We start from the raw sequence: 23,955 nt of genomic DNA, 5'->3' as shown, positions 1-23,955 counted from the left end.
TAATTTACATCAACATTTATGCATTTGGCAGACGCTTTTATCCAAAGTGACTTACAGTGCATTTATTACAGGGACAATCCACCCGGAGCCAGTGTTGCCAACTATTTTCAATGGAAAGTAGCTAAAGCCTGCTCGAAAAGTAGCTAAATGTCGCCAGATGACGTCATGCGTCATTAGCATATTAATGACGTCATCGCGTCGTATTTGCATGTGATCACTGATTGGTTCCTGCTAACAAAGCGTGCACATGCGCAGCTCATTCATGTCTATGTCCGCTGGCGTGCAGTCAACGGAATGTGCTGCTCCTCTCAGCCGCTCACTGAACAGAGCAGACGCAGCGGGAAGTAAGACCTCACGCTTGCAGTACTGGCGTATATTTGGAATTTGGAAAGTTGCTAAGGTTTGTCCAAAAAGTCGCTAGATTTGTCGCTAGTCGCTTTTTGAAAAAATGTCGCTAAAGGGGTCTGAAAAGTCACTAAAAATAGCGACAAAAGTCGCTAAGTTGGCAACAATGCCCGGAGCATCCTGGAGTTAAGTGTCTTGCTCAAGGACACAATGGTGGTGACTGTGGGGGTCGAACCATCAACCTTCTGATTAACAGTTCTGTGCTTCGACCACTACACCACAATGTAGGTTTTTGAGCTGTTTGAATTACAGGGACACTATGGGTGTCCTCATAAACCATATGTAACAAGGTTAAAGTTGGGAAAGGTGGAGGCGGGAACCGGCGGAACAATCAAAGTAATATTTTAACATAAAGAAAAAGACACAAACACATAAACACACACAAGGCAGCTGCATGTGTCTCTCTCTCTCTCTCTCTCTCTCTCTCTCTCTCTCTCCCCCGAACTGTCGCATTTCGCTGCATTTAGGCCCGGCATCTGACAACTATGCTAGTGTGGGCTGGTGGATATCATAGGTGGGCATTTGGGATGGGGGAGGGGTTACTCAGACTACTAATTTAATGTCTTTAATTGGCGTAACATGGCATAATTGTCAAGATCATAAGACCCAATATAACTATATGTGGCAGGCCGTATGGCGGGGCCGGGTCGTGATTCTGCACACCGGCCCCTAATTGACTGCGAGGGATAAAGGCTGACTGGAGACTGACGTACAATGGAGAGAGAGATTTACAGACTGTCCGAGCCCTGAGTGTGTTTGTCTTTTTAGTTTATCATTAAAATATTATTTATATTGTCAAGCCGGTTCTCGTCTCCTCCTTTCCATTACCCCTTTACACTATATTTGACACTTTATCCCCAAATTAAAAATATACTGAAATAAATAAACTGATAAACATTGTATATAATTATACACACACACTTAGTTTACTCATTGTAACATTAATAGTTGTAAAGATAACTACTATTGGTATTATATTCATTCATTTTCTGTTATAGCGTCATTTCATGTACTCATGTATTCATGCTTTGAAACAATGACGACAGCCGCTCCTCTCCGGGCGAACCGGAGTGAAATCTCCGACCCCCAGCAGACAGAACGCCCCTCCGCTTTTCTGGCGGCACCTGGGGACATTCCTCAGCCCCTAGCAGCAGTCCTACCACTCCAGGAGATCGGGGAGTTACTTCCTCCTCCCCTCGCGGACGGCGGTCTAACCTTGACCCCTCCGCGTTTCTGGGGGACGGCAGGGCTCTCCTCCGCCCCTGGCAGCGGCTCCATCGCTCCAGGAAGTCGGGGAATCCAGTCCCCACTCGCCCCGGGGATGGCGGCCGTTCCCCGCGTCCGGGCGGTCGGGTTACTCCGTCACCCGGCAGATGGTAGCGGCACTCCCCTGGATGGACGGTAGTGTCGAGGACTCTGCGACAAGCAGTCCTCCTCCCTCCCGGGTTTTCGGCACCAATGTAAGGGGGTTACGATGGGCAAGGAGGAGGCGACAACAGGCTTGTCAATATTAATAATCATTTAATGGAAACTTAAACCAAAAGCACAAACATAAACACACACATGACGGACATGCCCGTAATTCTCTCTCTCTCTAACCGTCGTCACAGGCCGCCTTTATCACTCGCGCGCCCCATCAGGCTGATTGAGGACCGGGCATGCGACATTCTAGCCCGACCCACCCCCTCCGCTCCACAATCATCTTAAATGATGAGAATTCGTTCTGTTTGACAGAAATGTAATAAGCAATGATACTGCCCTACAAAGGTAATGAGTTTGGCCTTTGTAGGATAGCAAAGAGTATTGATATGTTTACCAGTGAAACTATATGTGTAAATTAATTTAGAGAATGCAGGAATTTGGATGGATGGATGTGCAATGACAAACAATAAACGAAACACTTTCACAGCACTGTAAAAACATGTAGAAGAGACAGAATCTCTCGGAGCTGGTCTGAAAAGTCCATCCTGCATAGACCTCAACTTTATAATTCATGTCCAGTATTTCACCAACACCTGCAGCATGATTTTGGGTATCTGATGTGAGATATGTGATGAGACGGAGTCTGTTATACATTAACAGCAGTCACATGGTAACTGAGACAGCACCAAGATTCTTCATTAAAAACCCAAACATTACACAAAAATATCTCTTATTACCATTCTCGCTCGCGTAACGTCTCGGACTCTCTGGTTTGCAGCAGCCGCTTCTTGAGTGTGTCGCTGCTTTCGGCCAATGACATTACTGGTGCTGTTTTGTGATTGGTTGTGCAGTCTAAAGCCCGCCCTCAAAGCCTACAACACACAGACTTGCTTTTGACCAATGCACAAATTGGAAAAAAATATATATTTTATTTAAAACTGTGTTTCCCAAATGTTTGATTGGGTGGGCAAGACTCAAGTTTGGGTAGGGTCTGCCCACCCCTGCCAATGCCTAAATCTGGTCCCGGCTGCACTTATCCCTCTCCTCGGCTCATTAGCCCGATTGTGGGTGGGTGTGCTTGTCAAGGCTCGGCCCCGCCCTCCTCCTCGTCACACCATATTTATAGCATAATATCCCCTTAAATACTAGTTTGTAACCTATAAAAATGTCATTGTAAACCACACACACACACACACACACACACACACACACACCAGTGAGCATTGGCATCACTGATAAGAATTATTAAATTAATTATACCAATAAATTATATCATTAATAACTTTACACTTTTTTTAAGACTTTTGTACCCCACAGTATTTCTCTCCTGCATGTTTATATTTCAAAACCTCTTAATAAATTGTTTCATTTACTGAGAACACTGTGTGTGTGAGTTTCTTCATTTGACCACATGATCTTGTTTCATAAAGTCTCTGCAGGTGTTTTCATGGTTCATTGAGTGAAGTTTATTTATAAAGTGTGTGAACTGAACTGGCAAATGACCCAAATAATGTGAATAAATCAACTTTTCAAATACAAAAGACAGAAACTTTACTGAATATTATTTCATTTATTGAATTTTGACAAGAGAAAACAGCAGAAGAACAAAAGCACACATATACTTGTCTGAATAGAAGTCACTGTTAGTCTCCATGTGAGACATGAGTGAGAAGAGCAGAAGAGAATCAGAGGATCTACTCAGAACACTGATCTCTCCTCACTTCTCTAATGACTGACGTCTGGCCTTGCCGTGTGGCCTCACAGCTCACTGTGACCGCCTTCATCCACTCGTCCTGAGAGAGAGTCAGACTGCTGCTCCAGCTGTACAGACCGTTCTTCTGCAGGACCCCAGCACTGCTCTTCTCAGTCCTGCTGCTCCCGTCCACCTTCCAGTTCAGGCTCCAGTCTGAGGGGAAGCCCTTGTTGGCCACACACATCAGTGTTGCTGTGTTCTTTGTGGAAATCTCTTCACTGGAGGGCAGCAGGACGCTCACGGCAGGACCAGTGTTGCCTGACAAATACACAAAAGACAAATTAGAAAATATTCAAAGATTTCTCACTCCAGCTCAAAACTAAATAAATTACATTGATAGATATTTTTGTAATGATAGAGTACTTAATAATAAATGTCAGTTTGACGGTCGGATCAATAAATTTGTATGTTTGCAGATAGATTTACACAAAAGTTGAAGAATGTTTTTCCGTCATATATTTCTCTTTACATTAAGAAACAATGAAAAAGAAAATCGCCTCGACCTCAACAGTACCACACAAAATATTCTGAACAATAATGAACTTTTAACAGATAGTTTGATGGAAATTAGTAATACTTTATATCTTCCATATTACATTAATAAACATTTCATATTGAAGGAGCATTTTTATGAACTCTTGATAATGTGAGAAATTTAAATCATGAACAGCAACAAAAACTGAATCACATCTCACTTCTGTACGAGCAACAAATTCACAAATAAATTACACAAAGTGTCTTAAAATTTCACATTAATATCCTGAAAACAGACAAATTATTCAATGAGTCTAATCAGGTATTGCAAAAATAATTATAAATAAAAAATCACAAAATTAGGAGTTTTTTGCTACATTTTCTGGTTTAGTCACAAGTTGGAAACAGAAAAATATTTGAACAAAACAATTAAAAAAAGTGAGACAAATCCCTCAAATCATAGTGTTACAATCATACATAAAACACACATTCAACATTATTATAAACACACATTCAACATTATTATAAACACACATTCAACATTATTATAAAACACACATTCAACATTATTATAAAACACACATTCAACATTATTATAAACACACATTCAACATTATTATAAAACACACATTCAACATTATTATAAAACACACATTCAACATTATTATAAAACATATGAAACATTAAAAGGATGATTTGATGATTTACTTACTGCCAACATCCAGTCTGGTGCCGCTGCCGAAAGTCCACCACAGTGATACAAACTAATAGAACAGCTGCACAAAAACCTCTGAGCCTTCACTAACTGCACTTTAAACACATGATCACAAACACATCTTTACACAACACACATACAAACACACTTTCACTTCTTACTGTCATTAACAACTCATTCAAAAGTGCAACATTGCATTATAACATATATATTACATTGTAATAAACAGTTTTTATCACTCCACTGACTCTATAACTCATTTGATTTAGTTTGATCTCCTGAATGCTCGTGAAATATCCACAATGAGGAAAAATCCAGAGAAGTTCCACTGATTGAAATGTATTTAATAAATCAGAAATAAAGATGTCAATAATTTGTGTATTTTCATGTATGAATTGTTTGTCATTGCTGCTGTTCTCCTGTAACAGTCACATTTGCTGGTGAGAGGAAACAGTTTTGAATGTCCCGCCCCTCTGATTAAAGCACAATATCAGACTGTCTGTTAGTCAGGACTGTCAAACCAACATCACTGTTCCTTCAGTTCTCACTCATTCACAGTAAAGATGACAGCACACGCTCTCATTATCTGCTCTCTTCTGCTTTTCACTGCTGGTGAGAATCTATTTCAGTGCTAATAGTCTCTATATTTTACACATTCAAACTAACATGAATTGTACTTGAGAATATTTTCATCTTCAGGTGTCAAATAACTATTTTTGAGATAGTAAAAACTTCTGTGTTTATTGTGTCATGTGTTTCAGAGTGTGATGGACAGATCACAGTCACTCAGAGTCCCTCAATAACAGCTCAACCAGGACAACAAGTTCAAATAAACTGTAAAACCAGCAGTGATGTTTACTGGGATAGTACTTATGGCTCCCGCTTAGCCTGGTACTTACAGAAACCTGGAGAAGCTCCTAAACTCCTCATTTATCTGACTGATAAACTGCAGTCAGGAACTCCATCTAGATTCAGTGGCAGTGGATCTAAAAGTGATTTCAGTCTGACCATCAGTGGAGTCCAGACTGAAGATGCAGGACATTATTACTGTCAGAGTGAACATGAGATCAGTGACAGTTGGTTGGTCACACAGTGATAAAGAGTCGTACAAAAACCTCTGTCAGTCACACTGCACTGATACACTGACAGATACTGCAGCTGCTCACACACACACACACACACACACACACACACACACACACACACACACACACACACACACACACACACTCACACAAACACACACACTTTAATTCAACTTGTGTATCTATGTCCATCAGCAGGTCACTGAAATGCCAAATGAAGACATTATGTTGAATTGAAGGACACTTGATTTGGAGAATTCAGTCCTTGTCAAGAAGCTTCAATCAGAACCGTTCCACAGCAGACGGATCGTTCTGGGACTTCTTGAAACCAAATTAGTTATTTCAATAAACTTTTATCCCTTTGTTGTTGCACATCATGAAAGCAGGAAAAAATGCTGTTAGTCTTTATTGATCTGTTTTAATACGGAGAATTTTGTCATATTAATAATGAATACTTGTTTATTATTGTGATGTATTTAGTGTAAATAAGATTACTGTACTAATTACTCTGTCTGAAAAGTAATTGCATTATATATTACTAATTACTTTCTAAAACCCATAATCAACCTCGACCAGATGAACGGTTTCACGTCGATCCTTGTGTTGGATTTATACAGTCAGAACTGAAATAAAATGTTCACTTATAAACTGAGATCATAAGAGCCCATAGTTACAGAATCCCCCTAAAAATGACCATAAAAGTTACTCAAGTAAATGTAACAGATTAAATGTAGTCTGTTACTACACACCTCTGCATCTTACACTAGGAGGACACCAAAAAGTCCAGCGGCTTCCCTTCCTCACATGTTATACTCTCAAGATTTGAACTCAAGTGTCTGTGATTCATCACCTTTTGACCCCTTAAACTTTTATCACCACTAAAGATGTTTCTGTGTGTAATTTAATTGTAATGGTCCCACACACTTCCTGAACTCTTTTAAATGTCAAACGACTCAATAGAGCAGAAGTGAAACTGGTGTGTTCCAGTTCAGATCATTGAACCAATCAAACAGTGAATCTGAGAGTGTGAGGTGAAAATCACATTTGCATTGTCAGAGTTGAATGATTGTGTTTCTCTCAGAATAGAGCAGCTCTGTCTCCAGTGAACATGTTCAAAACACAAGAGATTTTATTTACATTTACAGTAAATGCAACTTTCTCAACTATTAACATCTCAAAACCTTTTAAAACATGTCAAACTTTACCAAAGTACTTTCTTGATCAAATACTTCATGTAATTCTCTCTGTAAGTAGAAAGACACTTTAAATAGTGACACACAGATTGAATATTACACATTTAAAATGTCGACATTATTTAAAACAAAAAGATGACCTTTGACTTCTGACCTTTAACCTCATTCATCATGTTGAACATGGTGATAATTCTACTGTCTCTTATGTTGATGCTGCTCTCTCTCATACTGCATTCAATTATCAGAGACGTTTAGCATCAGACAAATATGACACATGTAACATTTTTCAGATGCAAACTCCTGCATAAGGAACATCTAACTTTTGTTTTTGCATTATCTGACGTGGCCATCACACTCATTTACATGAAGACACTTTGCATTGGCAGCACATGCTTCAGTTGTCTGAGAGTTTTTAATAGTTCAGTGAGTTTGAAACTGAAGACGGAGAACTTCTTCATCCAGAATCTAGATCCACAGCAATCATGACTTTCATCAGCATCTTTATCTGGATGTTCACTAGCTACTGTTTTAGAGGTAAGAACACATTAAAATATCTCATTCTACACTATATGACTGATCATGTGTGTCCTGAATGAAATGAAACAGTTTTTACTGTTTTTATTTTGTTGTCTTAATGTAGAATCCAGATGTGCAGTGACAGTCACTCAAACACCTGCAGTGAAATCTGTTCATCTTGGAGACACATTTACTATCAGCTGTAAAACCAGTCCTGAAGTTTATCAGGGTTGGGGTTATCAGCCTCTTGCCTGGTATCAGCAGAAACCTGGAGAAGCTCCTAAACTCCTGATAAAAAAAGCAAATGAGTTAGAATCAAATACACCATCTAGATTCAGTGGCAGTGGATCTAAAAGTGATTTCACTCTGACCATCAGTGGAGTCCAGACTGAAGATGCAGGACATTATTACTGTCAGAGTTTTCATTCCATCAGTAGTAATGTGTTCACACAGTGAAAAAGAGTCGTACAAAAACCTCTGTCAGTCACGCTGTAATGATACACTGACAGATACTGCAGCTGCTCACACACACACACACACACACACACACACACACACACACACACACACACACACACACACACACACACACACACACACACACACACACACACACACACACACACACACACACACTTACACACAGGGAAACTGAGGAGTTCTTCATTTAATATCTTTAAATATGTAAATTTAAACAATATTCCCTTCTGTCACTCTCACACCAGTACAAAAACTTTACCAAACTGAATTTCTGTCCCGTACAAATATAAAGACATACAGCAGCCTAAATGTCTAACGGAGCTGCACTAATGAACATTCCCACACTCTGTTAAGTGAACGTCTCTTTAGACTTAAACGGTCACGTTTCTAGTTAGGCTGCATTAGTCGTGTCATACAGTACATGGGACAAAACAGGCCACAAAACTGAAAGTGAATGAATAATACAAGTTTATGTATCAAGGGATTATTTTGGATTAGTCTGTTCAACATGGTCTGAGGCGTTCATGTTTGGTCTCATTTAGGAAAATTCCAGTCAGAACAGACTCATTAGAGCTCAAGTAAATAACAGCAGATTAAGTGAACTTGTTAATGAAATCTAGGATCTCTTCTGTGTGACATGAGTGGACGTCCAGCCAATAGAAGAATCCATAAAGACAAACACAGGGACCATGTCCTATCCAAGTGCAAAACATTGATTCAGCAGGTAATAGACTTGGGAAAAGGGGAGTTTCTGAATATTTCTGGCCATACAGTGAACCAGATGCTGCAAATGAAAAAACCTCCTATAAAGCTCCAACATCTGTATGAGAGGTTTGAGGAACCGGATCAGAACATCATGATTCTGTAGAAATGTGGACCATGTCCCAGTTGCCTCTTTAACTGTAACATTTGATTATGTGATAGAATTCAAATGTAGGAAAATAATATTTAAATGAGAACATTCCATTCCGCAAAAGAATCTTTCCTGCGTTTCAGTTTTTTTTTTATTTTTAAACAATAATTAAGGGGTTCCTTTGTTTTACGCTTGTAAGCTTTCATTTTTAAATCTATTGAAGGCGCCATTTTTCACTACCGTATACTTTGCAAAAACGAGGCCTTTAGAAACTGAAAAAAGGAGTTTTTAAACCTGGTATATATTCTTAGTGTGTTTGAGCCAATGTAGTGGTGGTGATTCTGGTAGGATCGAAGGGATGTGTTGAACGGATCATTAAGAAATTCAAGAGACTCCTAAATGGAAAACTCTTCAAGATAAGGCTTGAGATCCAGCATAGATCCAATAGGAGTCAAATCTAAGAGAAGCCCTGGTCAACTGATTTCTCAAAATGTGAAAGTAAAAAAAAAAGCCCCAAAGACCAAAGGAAGACATTCCTTTCTTGAGCAAAAATAAACAAAACTATTAAGAGAGGAGCTTCTTTCTCTTTGTCTCTCTTATCCTTTTTTTGTTTGTTTGTTTGTTTGTTTGTTTGTTACTCCTCTTGTCCCCACTTTCTCAATAATCACACAGCAAGATTTCACATCCACGCTCAAACTCCACTTCTTTCTTTTCTGGAGAGCCACAAACTGAGGGGTTTTTAAAAGCCTCACAGTCACCTGCAGCACCTGTCCTCACTAATTATCCCAACCCACATCAAATGAACCCATTAGTGAGTTAGTGAAAATCTCCAAAACCACCAGAAGAGGGTGAGAAAGAGAGGGAGAGAAAATGTCTTCCAAAACAAAGCATTGCATAACTGTTCACTGCATGTTTTTCAAAGTCTTTTTAGCAAGTCTGTTCTCTTGTCGGCCATCTTCGGAACACTCTCGGGCAGCAATTGTTCTACGTAAACAAGCAGCATCTAAGAGCAGCTGCGATCTACTTGAATGGGGAAAGACCGAAATCTCCAAAATGTTGTCAAAGAACCAGTGCTGTAGTCGAGACCAGCTCATTCGAGTCCAAGTCCAGTCCGAGACCAGAGTAGATCGAGTTAGAGTCAAGACCAAGACTGGAGAGGGGCGAGTCCGAGTCGAGACCGAGACCAGTAAAGGCCGAGTCTAAGACAAGAGTTAATTTAATGAATGTATTAAAGAGTTTAAAGAACTATAGGCACGGGAAATAGTCTCATTTGCCGAATGTCTTATTGACATCTGAGACATACTTTTTACACACGTCTTATAGATGTATTACAGATGAGCAAACATCATAAAATAGATGTCTTCACACACAGTAAAGAGACATTTTGGTGTTGTACGAGTGCCATCAGGGAAAAGAGTATAACACAGGTGTCTCGAGACACGTTTTTATCAGTTGAGGTTCTTTTTAGCTTGACAAATGCATTTAAATAATTGTGGCACTCCTGCGTGAGATGCTAATATGTAATGCAATGGTCAAAAACATCTGTTTAGCATGTTTACATCTAAAAACAGCATGGGTGGATGCAAAAACGTGTTTGGTGTGAACAACCCCTTATTAAAAAGACACGGCACCAATGGAAGTTTCTCAAAGATACCTCTCAAAAAGCAGTCTATAGTTGACTGCAGGTAAATCTCCACTTTATCAACAAACGAATGGGACTGAATAGCCAATCGATTCACACCTTATTGCTAACCTGTCTGGCCAATTTGCTGAAAAGAATCGACTCAATAGAATGATTTATTTGTGAACTGGGCATCACTTGTTCTGATTCTACTCAGCAGATACTACTTTGAAGTCTCTCAGTAACCTGTAACATCTGCCTCCACTAATTATCCCTCATAATGAAGCTCATTAGTGGCTTGTACATCTGAAACAACACCAGCAGAGGGAGACAAAGAGAGAGAAAGTGCTGCTCCAAAACAGAAAATCCCTGTTGAATTACACAGAGATGGATCAGTACTATTCAATAGTACACTTATCATATGACTTCAGAAGAAATGGATTTAATCACTGGAGTCGTGTGGATTACTTTTCTGCTGCCTTTATGGGATTTTTGGAGCATCAAAGTTTTGGTCACCATTCACAAGCATTGTATGGACCAGCAGAGATGAAATATTCCTCTAGAAATCTCTGTCATTGTCTACATTCATTTCCATTTAATCCATGAACATTTATTATCTCTTCATGTCGTCTGTGGGGAATCTGGGTTCTCCATTGCGGACAGTGATCCAAACCAGTTTAACCATTTACCGTTACCTCAAGATTATATAAACACTCCAACATGTGAAAGAGAATATATAATATTGGGTCACTCAATGACACAATGTGCTTATTTGTATGTTTTTCTCACAGTAATCCAGACTGTATAATGTCAGTGAGAGCTCTCTGAAGAAATCAACTCTATTAATTCTATTGATTGATGTCTGTTTTACTCAAAGAGGGTATTTCCAGAGAGAGTCACTTTGCATTGGCATCACACGCTTCAGTGATCAGAGAGTGTTTATAACTGTGAGTCAAACACTTTATAACACACGGCTGTTTTTCAAGATACAAAACCAACAAACACAAAAATGAATTTCTTCATCTTTATTTGGATTCTGGGAGCTTTTATTCCAGGTAAACATCAAATGAAATCTTCTCACTGATTTACTGATTTTTAAGACTTTCATATACAGTCAATTTAAAGATTTTCATCAAACGTTATTTTCTCCTGATCAGAATCCAGAGGAGTCACTGTAACTCAGACTGAAGTTGTGACTAAAACTGCAGGAGAAGAAGTCACTATAAAGTGTAAAACTGATCCTGGAATATATAGTGATGGTTTATCTTGGTATCAGCAGAAACCTGGAGAAGCTCCAAAACTCATCATATATGGCATAAATTCTCGGTATGGTGATAGTTTTCAGAGATTCACTGGAAATGGACAAAGTGGTGGAACTGATTTCACTCTGACCATCAGTGGAGTCCAGACTGAAGATGCAGGACATTATTACTGTCAGAGTTATCACAGTGGTCCAGTGTTCACACAGTGAAAAAGAGTCGTACAAAAACCTCTGTCAGTCACACTGCACTGATACACTGACAGAAACTGCAGCTGCTCACACACACACACACACACACACACACACACACACACAATCACACTCACACACACACACACACACACACACACACACACTCACACACACACACACACACAAACTTGTTTTTATATCATAATGGGGACTCTCTGTGAACTTCGATGCATTTTATGAATTTTATACAGATCTAACGATAATTTCTATCCCCTAACCCTAGAAACCTTTTTGCATTTTCAAATAAACATCATTTTTTATGTTTAATAAGCCATTTAACAAACAATAACAAACCACTGGTTTTACTATCCCCACAATGTAGTATAAACATGCACACACACACACACACACACACACACACACATGTTGGTGCAGCTATCCTTATGAGGACTCTCCATAGACATAATGATTTTTATTCTGTACAAACTATAGATTCTATACCCTAACCCTAACCCTACCCCTAAACCTAACCCTCACAAAAAACTTTCAGCATTTTTACATTTTCAATAAAACATTGTTTAGTATGATTTTTAAGCGATTTGAATTATGGGGACAATAGAAATGTCCTCATAAACCACATTTATAGCATAATACCCTTGTAATTACTAATTTGTAACCTAAAAAAATGTTCTCATAAACCACATAAACAAGCCCCCACACACACACACACACACACACACACACACACACACACACACACACACACACACACACACACACACACACACACACACACACACACACACACACACACACACACACACACATGTTGGTGCTTCTATCATTATGAGGAATCTCCATAGACGTAATGATTTTTATAATGCTAAAACTACATATTATATCCCCTAAAACTAACCCTCATAGAAACCTTTTAATTTATTTTTTATTTATTTACTATTTTACTGTTTTATTTAATTGTGCTTTAATAATATTGTGTTATTGTTTATGATATTAATGTTCAGCACTTTGGTCAACATTGTAGTTTTTAAAGTGATTTATAAATAAACTTGAACATGAAATTGTTTGTAACCTAAAAATGCACACCAGTGAGAATTGGCAGAACTGAAAAATAAATATTCAATTAATTATATCAATAATAATTTTACACATTGTTTAAGACTTTTGTGCCCCACAGTATTTCTCTCCTGCATGTTTATATTTCAAAACCTCTTAATAAATTGTTTCATTTACTGAGAACACTGTGTGTGTGAGTTTCTTCATTTGACCACATGATCTTGTTTCAGCAGTTAATCCAGGATGGACTTCAAAGACATTAGTCATTAATCTTACAGTTCAAACACAATCGATGTTTAAACACTGACCCTTAACACTTACTTAATTTAATCATTTTAAACCATGACTTTAACTATACATAAGTAATATTTACATTATATTCATGATGTTAGCTAGAGGGGAACTGGCCCCCACAGTGAGTCTGGTTTCTCCCAAGGTTATTTTTCTCCATTAATCAACATCTTATGGAGTTTTGTGTTCCTTGCCACAGTCGCTTTCAGCTTGCTCACTGGGGTTATTAATACAATTATCATTTAATTACTTATTTTTAAACACGATTAACAATCATATATTATCTAATTACACAATGATGATTCATCGACATTATAGACATTATCATTTTATCGTCTGTTAATGCTTGATCTTCTGTAAAGCTGATTTGAAACGACGTGTGTTGTGAAAGGCGCTATACAAATCAAATTGAATTGAATGAACTGAGATCCATGATCTGAAATGAGTTATTTCGGGTTACCCTCAAGGCTGAACACAGTTGCGAGAAATTGAGTGACTGTTTTAGAGGTTACCTGGGTCATAAAACAATCTCAGGCCACTTACTAAAATAATCCACTAAGGTCACAGCAAAACGGCAGTCTGACGGGGCTTTGTCAAAAGGACCCACGATATCGATGGCAAGTTTCTCCCAAGCCCCATCTGGAAGGGGTACAGGCTGGAGTGGTGGTGTGCGAACGACCCCTGACTTGTCATGTGATTGGCATGTGATGCACGACTTGATGGCAGTCTTAACATGGGCGTCCATGCCCAGCCAACATTATAGTTCTCTGAGTCTCTGCTTGGTTCTCAATATACCTTGGTGTGTATCATGAGCCAAGGCAATGAACTGCGATCTGAACGTCTCTGGTACTAACAGTCTGTGTGTACCTCTTACCACACAATCATCCTGAAGAGAGAACTCATGTTGAAGTCTGTAGTATGGCAGTAGGTCAGCACATAGACCCTTGGAAGATTTTGGCCATCTGGTTGTCAGTAACTCATGTAACTTACGATGAATTGGGCAGGCAGCACATGCTTGTTGTATTCATCAGCTGATACAGCTGTGAGGGTTCAAGTAAGCACAACCACTTCCACGTCATCCTGCAGCCCAGGCTCACTACCCTGTAATGGTAAACGAGACAATCAGCTGTAACATATTCACGTCCAGGTTTGTACTTGATGTCGTAGTCAAACGTCATTAGTCTAGCTGACCACTGAACAATCCGAAGTCCTTGAACACCTGTAAGGCCTTTAAGTATGGTCGACATCAGTCTCTAAAAGCAACTTGGCCCTGACGCCAGTCCATATGGTACTCTTTAGTAACGGAATAAGCCTTCATGAGTAATGAATGGACTGCGGCTATCTTCATGAACCAATACTTGATGATAGGTGCTTTGAAGGTCCAGTGTTGAGAGAACTGTTGACCCCCTCAGTTCTGCAAACATTTCTTCCATGTGAGGAAATAGAAAACTGTCCACCACTACTGCTCTATTTGGAGCTCACAAATCCACACAAAGTTGTTTGTTACCGTTCTTCTTAGTGACAACAATCGATGATTCAATCGGTTCAATCATGTCCTGTTGTATGAGATGTTTTAGCTCTTGTGATACAGCTTCACACACTGCAAACGGAAGATGACGTAACTTCTGCTGTACCAGTTTCACATCAGCACGGACTTTAACTAAGTGTGTGAATCCTTCTGCACGACCCAATTTCTGAGGTTCCATACGTGTGTCAGATGTATTTATTGTGCAGCACGGCGATGTAACAATACGGCCATCTAACAGCTGCAGTTCTAGGGCCGCAAACATGTCTCGTCCTATCACCGCTGTGCCGGTATTTACTACAAACAGTTCTGTTGTAGTACATCGATTACCGTATGCAATCTCAGCTTCCAAGCATCCCTTTACAGCAGGGGTTTTCAACCGGTGGTCCGCGGCAGCATTGCATGTGGTCCGTGACATGCATCCCAGCCTACGTAATTTCACTATTAAAATCACTTTTTTCCATAATTTATTTGCGCATTGGTGTGAATACTAAATTTAATGAAAATATCTAAAATAATATAGAGGAGTTGAGATTCAACCTGACACAGGATAGGCTAGCTTTGCACCTATCAGGTCTATCCTATGCTTTGCTAACGTTGTGTTTCGCATCCCCAACGTCATATACATACACATTTATCTTGCGCGCGAAATAGACCAGCATCTCGGAGTTAAGTAAATACATTATTGAGGTATCATTGAAAAGACGCTTAATATTGGTGAATTTAAATTTGGAGTGGAGTGGAGCTGTTAGCTAACGTTTCTAACTAAGGCCAAGTTTGCTAGTCAGCACCAGCATGGATCGCTTTTTAGTGAGGAAAGTGACAGATGTCAGGACAGATGGACAGGCTTCTGCTGCATGCTCTTCAGACAAAGCTACAACTACGGAGGAAACAGGGAATCGTAGTGGGAAACGAAAAAGAAAATACAGTGAAGATTATGTTAAATATGGATTTACAGTTACGACTGACAAAACAGAAGAGGAGGTACCACTGTGTTTCGTATGTTCAACGTTGCTTTCAAATGAAACCATGAAACCGTCGAAACTTTCTCGTCATATGGAGACACATCACAGCTTCTTGAAGGCCAAGCCCTTTGAGTATATGCAACAGATGTTGCGTGATTTCAAAGGACAGCAGACGCTCATTAGAAAGAGTGCAAAAGTCAGTGAAAATGCACTGAAAGCCTCATATCTGGTGGCTCTCAGAGTTGCACAATGCAAAAAGCCTCATACAATAGCAGAGCAGCTGATTTTGCCAGCAGCTATAGACATGTGTAAAACCATGATGAACGAAGAATGTGCTAATAAATTAAAAACTATTCCTTTGTCAGATAGCACAGTCGGACGTCGAATTGAGGAAATGATGTGAAAGAGCAGATGATAGAGAAACTTCGATCAGTTCAGGGATTTTCCATTCAATTAGACGAGACGACAGATATAACAAATGACGCGCAACTTTTGGCATTTGTGCGATATGAGGATAATAGTGCGATGTGCATATCTAAAGAACAAGTACAGGGGAAGGCTGGAACCAGAGAATGATATGAGGCTGTCACTATGTACCACTATATCACCACGAATAGACAGACTGTGTGGAAGTCACCACGCCCAGAAATCCCACTAACAGGTAAGGAGTACCCCCCCCCCCCACCCACCCACACAATAGTGGGCCGCCGATTACTTGTTAGTCAGAATGGTGGTCCCTGGCACAGAACCAGTTGAAAACCCCTGCTTTACAGGTATGGCATCACCACCATAGCTCACTAAATGTATCTTTGGTTTTGAGAGAGTAGCAGTAGGGAAATACTGTGTGCACACTGACATTGGAATGATTGATACAGTTGAGCCCGTATTCAGCATTAACTTAACATTCTGCATTGAACCACATGTGCTGATTTGAACAGTACACATTATCTTTCTTGAATCACGATCTTCATCAACACAACAACAATGATATTCATCACCTTCTTCATCTGGACTCTCACATCATTTGCTCGAGGTTTGTCAAATACAACTTTTATAATTAGAAGGTCACAGTCACTCAGAGTCCCTCAATAACAGCAGCTCAACCAGGACAAGAAGTCCAATAAACTGTAAAACCAGCAGTGATGTGTATGATGGTGATTATTTAGCCTGATACTTACAGAAACCATGAACATGAACAGCATGAGGGTGAGTAAATTATGACAGAATTAATATTTTTGGGTGAACTATCCCTTTAAAACTCCCACAGCACGAACAACATAATGAGAGACTTTGAGTGTGTGTTTGCTATTAGACAAACCATCGAATGATCTTTGAACAGACCATAATATGATCAGATGTCACAACAGGTGCTCTCCACCATTACAAAATCTGTCCAACCTTGTGGACCTACAGTACAGAAAAAGTCTTCATCTCGTGTTACAGATGAGCTGGTGCAGTTTATTAGTTGCATATGTTTTATGAAGATGTCACTTAAATAACTTCATAACTGTCAAACGACTCAATAGAGCAGAAGTGAAACTGGTGTGTTCCAGTTCAGATCATTGAACCAATCAAACAGTGAATCTGAGAGTGTGAGGTGAAAATCACATTTGCATTGTCAGAGTTGAATGATTGTGTTTCTCTCAGAATAGAGCAGCTCTGTCTCCAGTGAACATGTTCAAAACACAATTTTACTAGTTTAGTTTTACCAGCAATCGCACCTTTTCAGAACTGTCCCATAATTCAAACGTTTCTCTGTTCGTAAAAGACACTTTGGTTAAAGTTCCTAAATGGGGACTGAAGTGTTTTAATAATATTGTGTTATTGTTTATGATATTAATATTCAGCACTTTGGTCAACATTGTAGTTTTTAAAGTGCTTTATAAATAAACTTGAACTTGAATATTGTTTATTATGTTTTAAAGCTGTTTGAATTACAGGGACACTAGGGGTGTCCTCAAAAACCATATTTATAGCATAATAAACTCATAATTACTAGATTGATTCATAAAGTCTCTGCAGGTGTTTTCATGGTTCATTGAGTGAAGATTATTTATAAAGTGTGTGAACTGAACTGGCAAATGACCCAAATAATGTGAATAAATCAACTTTTCAAATACAAAAGACAGAAACTTTACTGAATATTATTTCATTTATTGAATTTTGACAAGAGAAAACAGCAGAAGAACAAAAGCACACATATACTTGTCTGAATAGAAGTCACTGTTAGTCTCCATGTGAGACATGAGTGAGAAGAGCAGAAGAGAATCAGCGGATCTACTCAGAACACTGATCTCTCCTCACTTCTTCAATGACTGACGTCTGGCCTTGCCGTGTGGCCTCACAGCTCACTGTGACCACCTTCATCCACTCGTCCTGAGAGAGAGTCAGACTGCTGCTCCAGCTGTACAGACCGTTCTCCTGCAGGACCCCAGCACTGCTCTTCTCAGTCCTGCTGCTCCCGTCCACCTTCCAGTTCAGGCTCCAGTCTGAGGGGAAGCCCTTGTTGGCCACACACATCAGTGTTGCTGTGTTCTTTGTGGAAATCTCTTCACTGGAGGGCAGCAGGACGCTCACGGCAGGACCAGTGTTGCCTGACAAATACACAAAAGACAAATTAGAAAAATTCAAAAGATTTCTCACTCCAGCTCAAAACTAAATAAATGACATTGATAGATATTTTTGTAATGATAGAGTACTTAATAATAAATGTCAGTTTGACGGTCGGATCAATACATTTGTATGTTTGCAGATAGATTTACACAAAAGTTGAAGAATGTTTTTCCGTCATATATTTCTCTTTACATTAAGAAACAATGAAAAGAAAATCGCCCGACCTCAACAGTACCACACAAAATATTCTGAACAATAATGAACTTTTAACAGATAGTTTGATGGAAATTAGTAATACTTTATATCTTCCATATTACATTAATAAACATTTCATATTGAAGGAGCATTTTTATGAACTCTTGATAATGTGAGAAATTTAAATCATGAACAGCAACAAAAACTGAATCACATCTCACTTCTGATACGAGCAACAAATTCACAAATAAATTACACAAAGTGTCTTAAAATTTCACATTAATATCCTGAAAACAGACAAATTATTCAATGAGTCTAATCAGGTATTGCAAAAATAATTATAAATAAAAAATCACAAAATTAGGGAGTTTTTTGCTACATTTTCTGGTTTAGTCACAAGTTGGAAACAAAAAAATATTTCACCAAAACAATTTAAAAAAGTGAGACAAATCCCTCAAATCATAGTGTTACAATCATACATAAAACACACATTCAACATTATTATAAACACACATTCAACATTATTATAAACACACATTCAACATTATTATAAACACACATTCAACATTATTATAAACACACATTCAACATTATTATAAACACACATTCAACATTATTATAAAACACACATTCAACATTATTATAAAACACACATTCAACATTATTATAAAACACACATTCAACATTATTATAAAACACACATTCAACATTATTATAAAACACACATTCAACATTATTATAAAACACACATTCAACATTATTATAAAACACACATTCAACATTATTATAAACACACATTCAACATTATTATAAAACACACATTCAACATTATTATAAACACACATTCAACATTATTATAAACACACATTCAACATTATTATAAAACACACATTCAACATTATTATAAACACACATTCAACATTATTATAAAACACACATTCAACATTATTATAAAACACACATTCAACATTATTATAAAACACACATTCAACATTATTATAAACACACATTCAACATTATTATAAAACACACATTCAACATTATTATAAAACACACATTCAACATTATTATAAAACACACATTCAACATTATTATAAACACACATTCAACATTATTATAAAACACACATTCAACATTATTATAAAACACACATTCAACATTATTATAAAACACACATTCAACATTATTATAAACACACATTCAACATTATTATAAAACATATGAAACATTAAAAGGATGATTTGATGATTTACTTACTGCCAACATCCAGTCTGGTGCAGCTGCGAAAGTGCACCACAGTGATACAAACTAATAGAACAGCTGCACAAAAACCTCTGAGCTTCACTAACTGCATCTTTAAACACATGATCACAAACACATCTTTACACAACACACATACAAACACACTTTCACTTCTTACTGTCATTAACAACTCATTCAAAAGTGCAACATTGCATTATAACATATATATTACATTGCAATAAACAGTTTTTATCACTCCACTGACTCTATAACTCATTTGATTTAGTTTGATCTCCTGAATGCTCGTGAAATATCCACAATGAGGAAAAATCCAGAGAAGTTCCACTGATTGAAATGTATTTAATAAATCAGAAATAAAGATGTCAATAATTTGTGTATTTTCATGTATGAATTGTTTGTCATTGCTGCTGTTCTCCTGTAACAGTCACATTTGCTGGTGAGAGGAAACAGTTTTGAATGTCCCGCCCCTCTGATTAAAGCACAATATCAGACTGTCTGTTAGTCAGGACTGTCAAACCAACATCACTGTTCCTTCAGTTCTCACTCATTCACAGTAAAGATGACAGCACACGCTCTCATTATCTGCTCTCTTCTGCTTTTCACTGCTGGTGAGAATCTATTTCAGTGCTAATAGTCTCTATATTTTACACATTCAAACTAACATGAATTGTACTTGAGAATATTTTCATCTTCAGGTGTCAAATAACTATTTTTGAGATATTAAAACTTCTGTGTTTATTGTGTCATGTGTTTCAGAGTGTGATGGACAGATCACAGTCACTCAGAGTCCCACAATAACAGCTCAACCAGGACAACAAGTTCAAATAAACTGTAAAACCAGCAGTGATGTTTACTGGGATAGTACTTATGGCTCCCGCTTAGCCTGGTACTTACAGAAACCTGGAGAAGCTCCTAAACTCCTCATTTATCTGACTGATAAACTGCAGTCAGGAACTCCATCTAGATTCAGTGGCAGTGGATCTAAAAGTGATTTCACTCTGACCATCAGTGGAGTCCAGACTGAAGATGCAGGACATTATTACTGTCAGAGTTATCATTACATCAACAGTAAAGATGTGTTCACACAGTGAAAAAGAGTCGTACAAAAACCTCTGTCAGTCACACTGCACTGATACACTGACAGATACTGCAGCTGCTCACACACACACACACACACACACACACACACACACACACACACACGCTCACACACACACACACACAGAGAGAGAAACTGAGGAGTTCAACTCGTATTTGCATCTTTCATAAATATTTCATTTAATATCTTTAAATACGTCAATTTAAAAAAATATTCCCTTCTGTCACTCTCACACAGTACAAAAACTTTACCAAACTGAATTTCTGTCCCGTACAAATATAAAGACATACAGCACCCTAAATGTCTAGCGGAGCTGCACTAATGAACATTCCCACACTCTGTTAAGTGAGCGTCTCTTTAGACTTAAGCGGTCACGTTTCTAGTTAGGCTGCATTAGTCGTGTCATACAGTACATGGGACAAAACAGGCCACAAAACTGAAAGTGAATGAATAATACAAGTTTATGTATCAAGGGATTATTTTGGATTAGTCTGTTCAACATGGTCTGAGGTGTTCATGTTTGGTCTCATTTAGGAAAATTCCAGTCAGAACAGACTCATTAGAGCTCAAGTAAATAACAGCAGATTAAGTGAACTTGTTAATGAAATCTAGGATCTCTTCTGTGTGACATGAGTGGACGTCCAGCCAATAGAAGAATCCGTAAAGACAAACACAGGGACCATGTCCTATCCAAGTGCAAAACATTGATTCAGCAGGTAATAGACTTGGGAAAAGGGGAGCTTCTGAATATTTCTGGCCATACAGTGAACCAGATGCTGCAAATGAAAAAACCTCCTATAAAGCTCCAACATCTGTATGAGAGGTTTGAGGAACCGGATCAGAACATCATGATTCTGTAGAAATGTGGACCATGGCAAAACTTTAAAAGGCATTACTCAAGAACCACAGAGATGAACTAGATGAGAAGTTGATGAAAGATGAGGCTGCAAACATTGCCTTCATCATGGTGTCCACCACAGGGATCTCCATTAAGACACTTTAAAGCTAAAGATAATAGACTTGTGCAAAGGTGAACTTGTTCATATTCTGGTTACCAGGGGCGTGTCTAGAGCATTTTCAATGGGGGGCAATGCTGGGGCACTGCCTCCAAATGGGGTGGCCGCCAGTGACCAAAAAAAAAGCTAAATTCTACAGTATATTACGTAAATCCTATTGATTTTTTATTGTTTTTTAAATTGAATAAAGTTACTTGTAAACAAATGTAGTAATAAATAGTTTTTTGTCATCCCTGTATATATCCATTAAGTTAAATTTGAGAGCCAGTGTTTATTATATTTAGTGTTTTCATAAAACTAACAAGTTTATAAAATAAAAGCAATTTTAATAATGAGCAATTTTAAAACCAGAAGCAGAAATGATGTCAACTATTTTCTTTTAATTAGTTTGGCCATTACAATATATAGTAGTTTTATTCACAATCTCTTTCAAATAATAATAATTAAAAAAATAATTCCCCCCACTGTAATAATTCAAATGGTTTGGCCAAAACATCATAGTGTTTCATTCAACATTTCTTTCAGATTCATTTACAAAAAAGCTGAGTAACACAGAGTTAGAGTTTTAGCACTGTAACAGTTCAAATGAAAACACCACAGTTTAAAAATAAAATATGGAACCATTACATTGTGCTCTGCTAATATATTAAAGAACAGTCTTTAGTTTAGAAACAATAAAAACAGTAGCAGAAAGAGAGGAAAACAGTCAAAAAAGAAAGAAGGCAGACCTCAACTAAAACAGCTGGATTCTTCTGTTTCGGTGGTGACTGGCAAGCTCAACATTATTATTTATAATAGTTGCAGAGTTATTATCTATATTGATTAAAAATAATGGTATTGAAGGTATTTCAGTGTTGGATAGACATATACTTATAAGCCAGTTTGCTGACAATACAACATTGTTTCTAAAGGATGAATATCAAAGTCCATGAGCTTTACATTCGATTAACCAGTTTTCTAAAGCTTCGGGGCACATTTAAACCTAAACAAATGTGTAATGTTAACACTGCAGGAGTTTCCTTTGCAGTCATTATCTAATATACAAATTAAAAGGGAAGTTAAATATTTGGGGATTATTATTTCTAAAGATAAAGATGTTATGGAGAATAAAAATGTGTTGAATGACATAGATAAAGTCCATATTGAATAGATGCTGCAGAGGGATCGTACACTTTTTGGAAGGGTTCTTTTATCTCAAATGGATAGTTTGTCCAGACTCATCTATCCAGCCTTCTCCTTGCCCATATTGATTAAATTAATAAATAAGGTGAATTTTAAATTTATTTGGCGAAATAAGTGTCAGTACATTAGAAAGGAGGACATGATTAAAAAATATGAAGGCGATTGGGGTGAATGCCTATCGATTTTGACATTATGAATGGTGTTTTGAAATTGAAATGGTTAAAATCCTTCATTCAAAATAGCCACTCTTTTTGGTTTATTGTCCCCAATACTATCTTTAACAAACTGGGGGAATACACTTTCTGTTATGTTGTGACTTTGAGTGCACCAGTTAAACTTTCATCCTTCCATCAGCAAGTGCTGCTCTATTGGAAACTATTGTTCAAACATAACTTCACTCCTCACAACACTGCAGTGTGGAATAGTAGATATATAAAGTTTGGCAGAAAATCTGTATATCTTGAAGAATGGATATCTAAAGGGATTTGGGCTATTGCCCATTTCTTGAATGATAATGGAAATGTGTTACTGTATAGAGAGTTTTGTGAGAAATGTACCGTTAATATGTTTAATAGAATGATTAGAGCTATACCACTTCCGTTAAGATTAATGGTTGAAGAAGACATGTTGTACTCCAAAATCTCCCCAGTACTGAGACCGCTCTCCTTAGAAGATTCTGATTTTTGTGATAAAAAATGTACAAATAGAGTCATTAGAATTTTTGTTTTTACAGGCTTATTACCCAAACCCAATTAGACGGGA

General features: G+C 37.9%; 2 gene segments (V, D, J or C); one reads left to right on the top strand and one right to left on the bottom strand.

Moving 5' to 3' along the window:
- Nucleotides 1-3,377: 3,377 nt before the first annotated feature.
- LOC127641851 (immunoglobulin kappa constant-like) lies at nt 3,378-19,905 on the bottom strand. The segment is given in 2 exon segments: nt 3,378-3,838; nt 19,891-19,905. A coding segment is annotated over 1 exon segment (243 nt).
- LOC127641850 (immunoglobulin kappa variable 4-1-like) lies at nt 4,857-20,987 on the top strand. The segment is given in 2 exon segments: nt 4,857-5,381; nt 20,653-20,987. Coding segments are annotated over 2 exon segments (384 nt in total).
- Nucleotides 20,988-23,955: the final 2,968 nt, after the last annotated feature.

Source organism: Xyrauchen texanus, unplaced genomic scaffold, assembly GCF_025860055.1.
Source record: "Xyrauchen texanus isolate HMW12.3.18 unplaced genomic scaffold, RBS_HiC_50CHRs HiC_scaffold_199, whole genome shotgun sequence".
NCBI classification, from domain to species: Eukaryota; Metazoa; Chordata; class Actinopteri; order Cypriniformes; family Catostomidae; genus Xyrauchen; species Xyrauchen texanus.
This window is presented reverse-complemented; position numbering and strand designations above follow the sequence as displayed.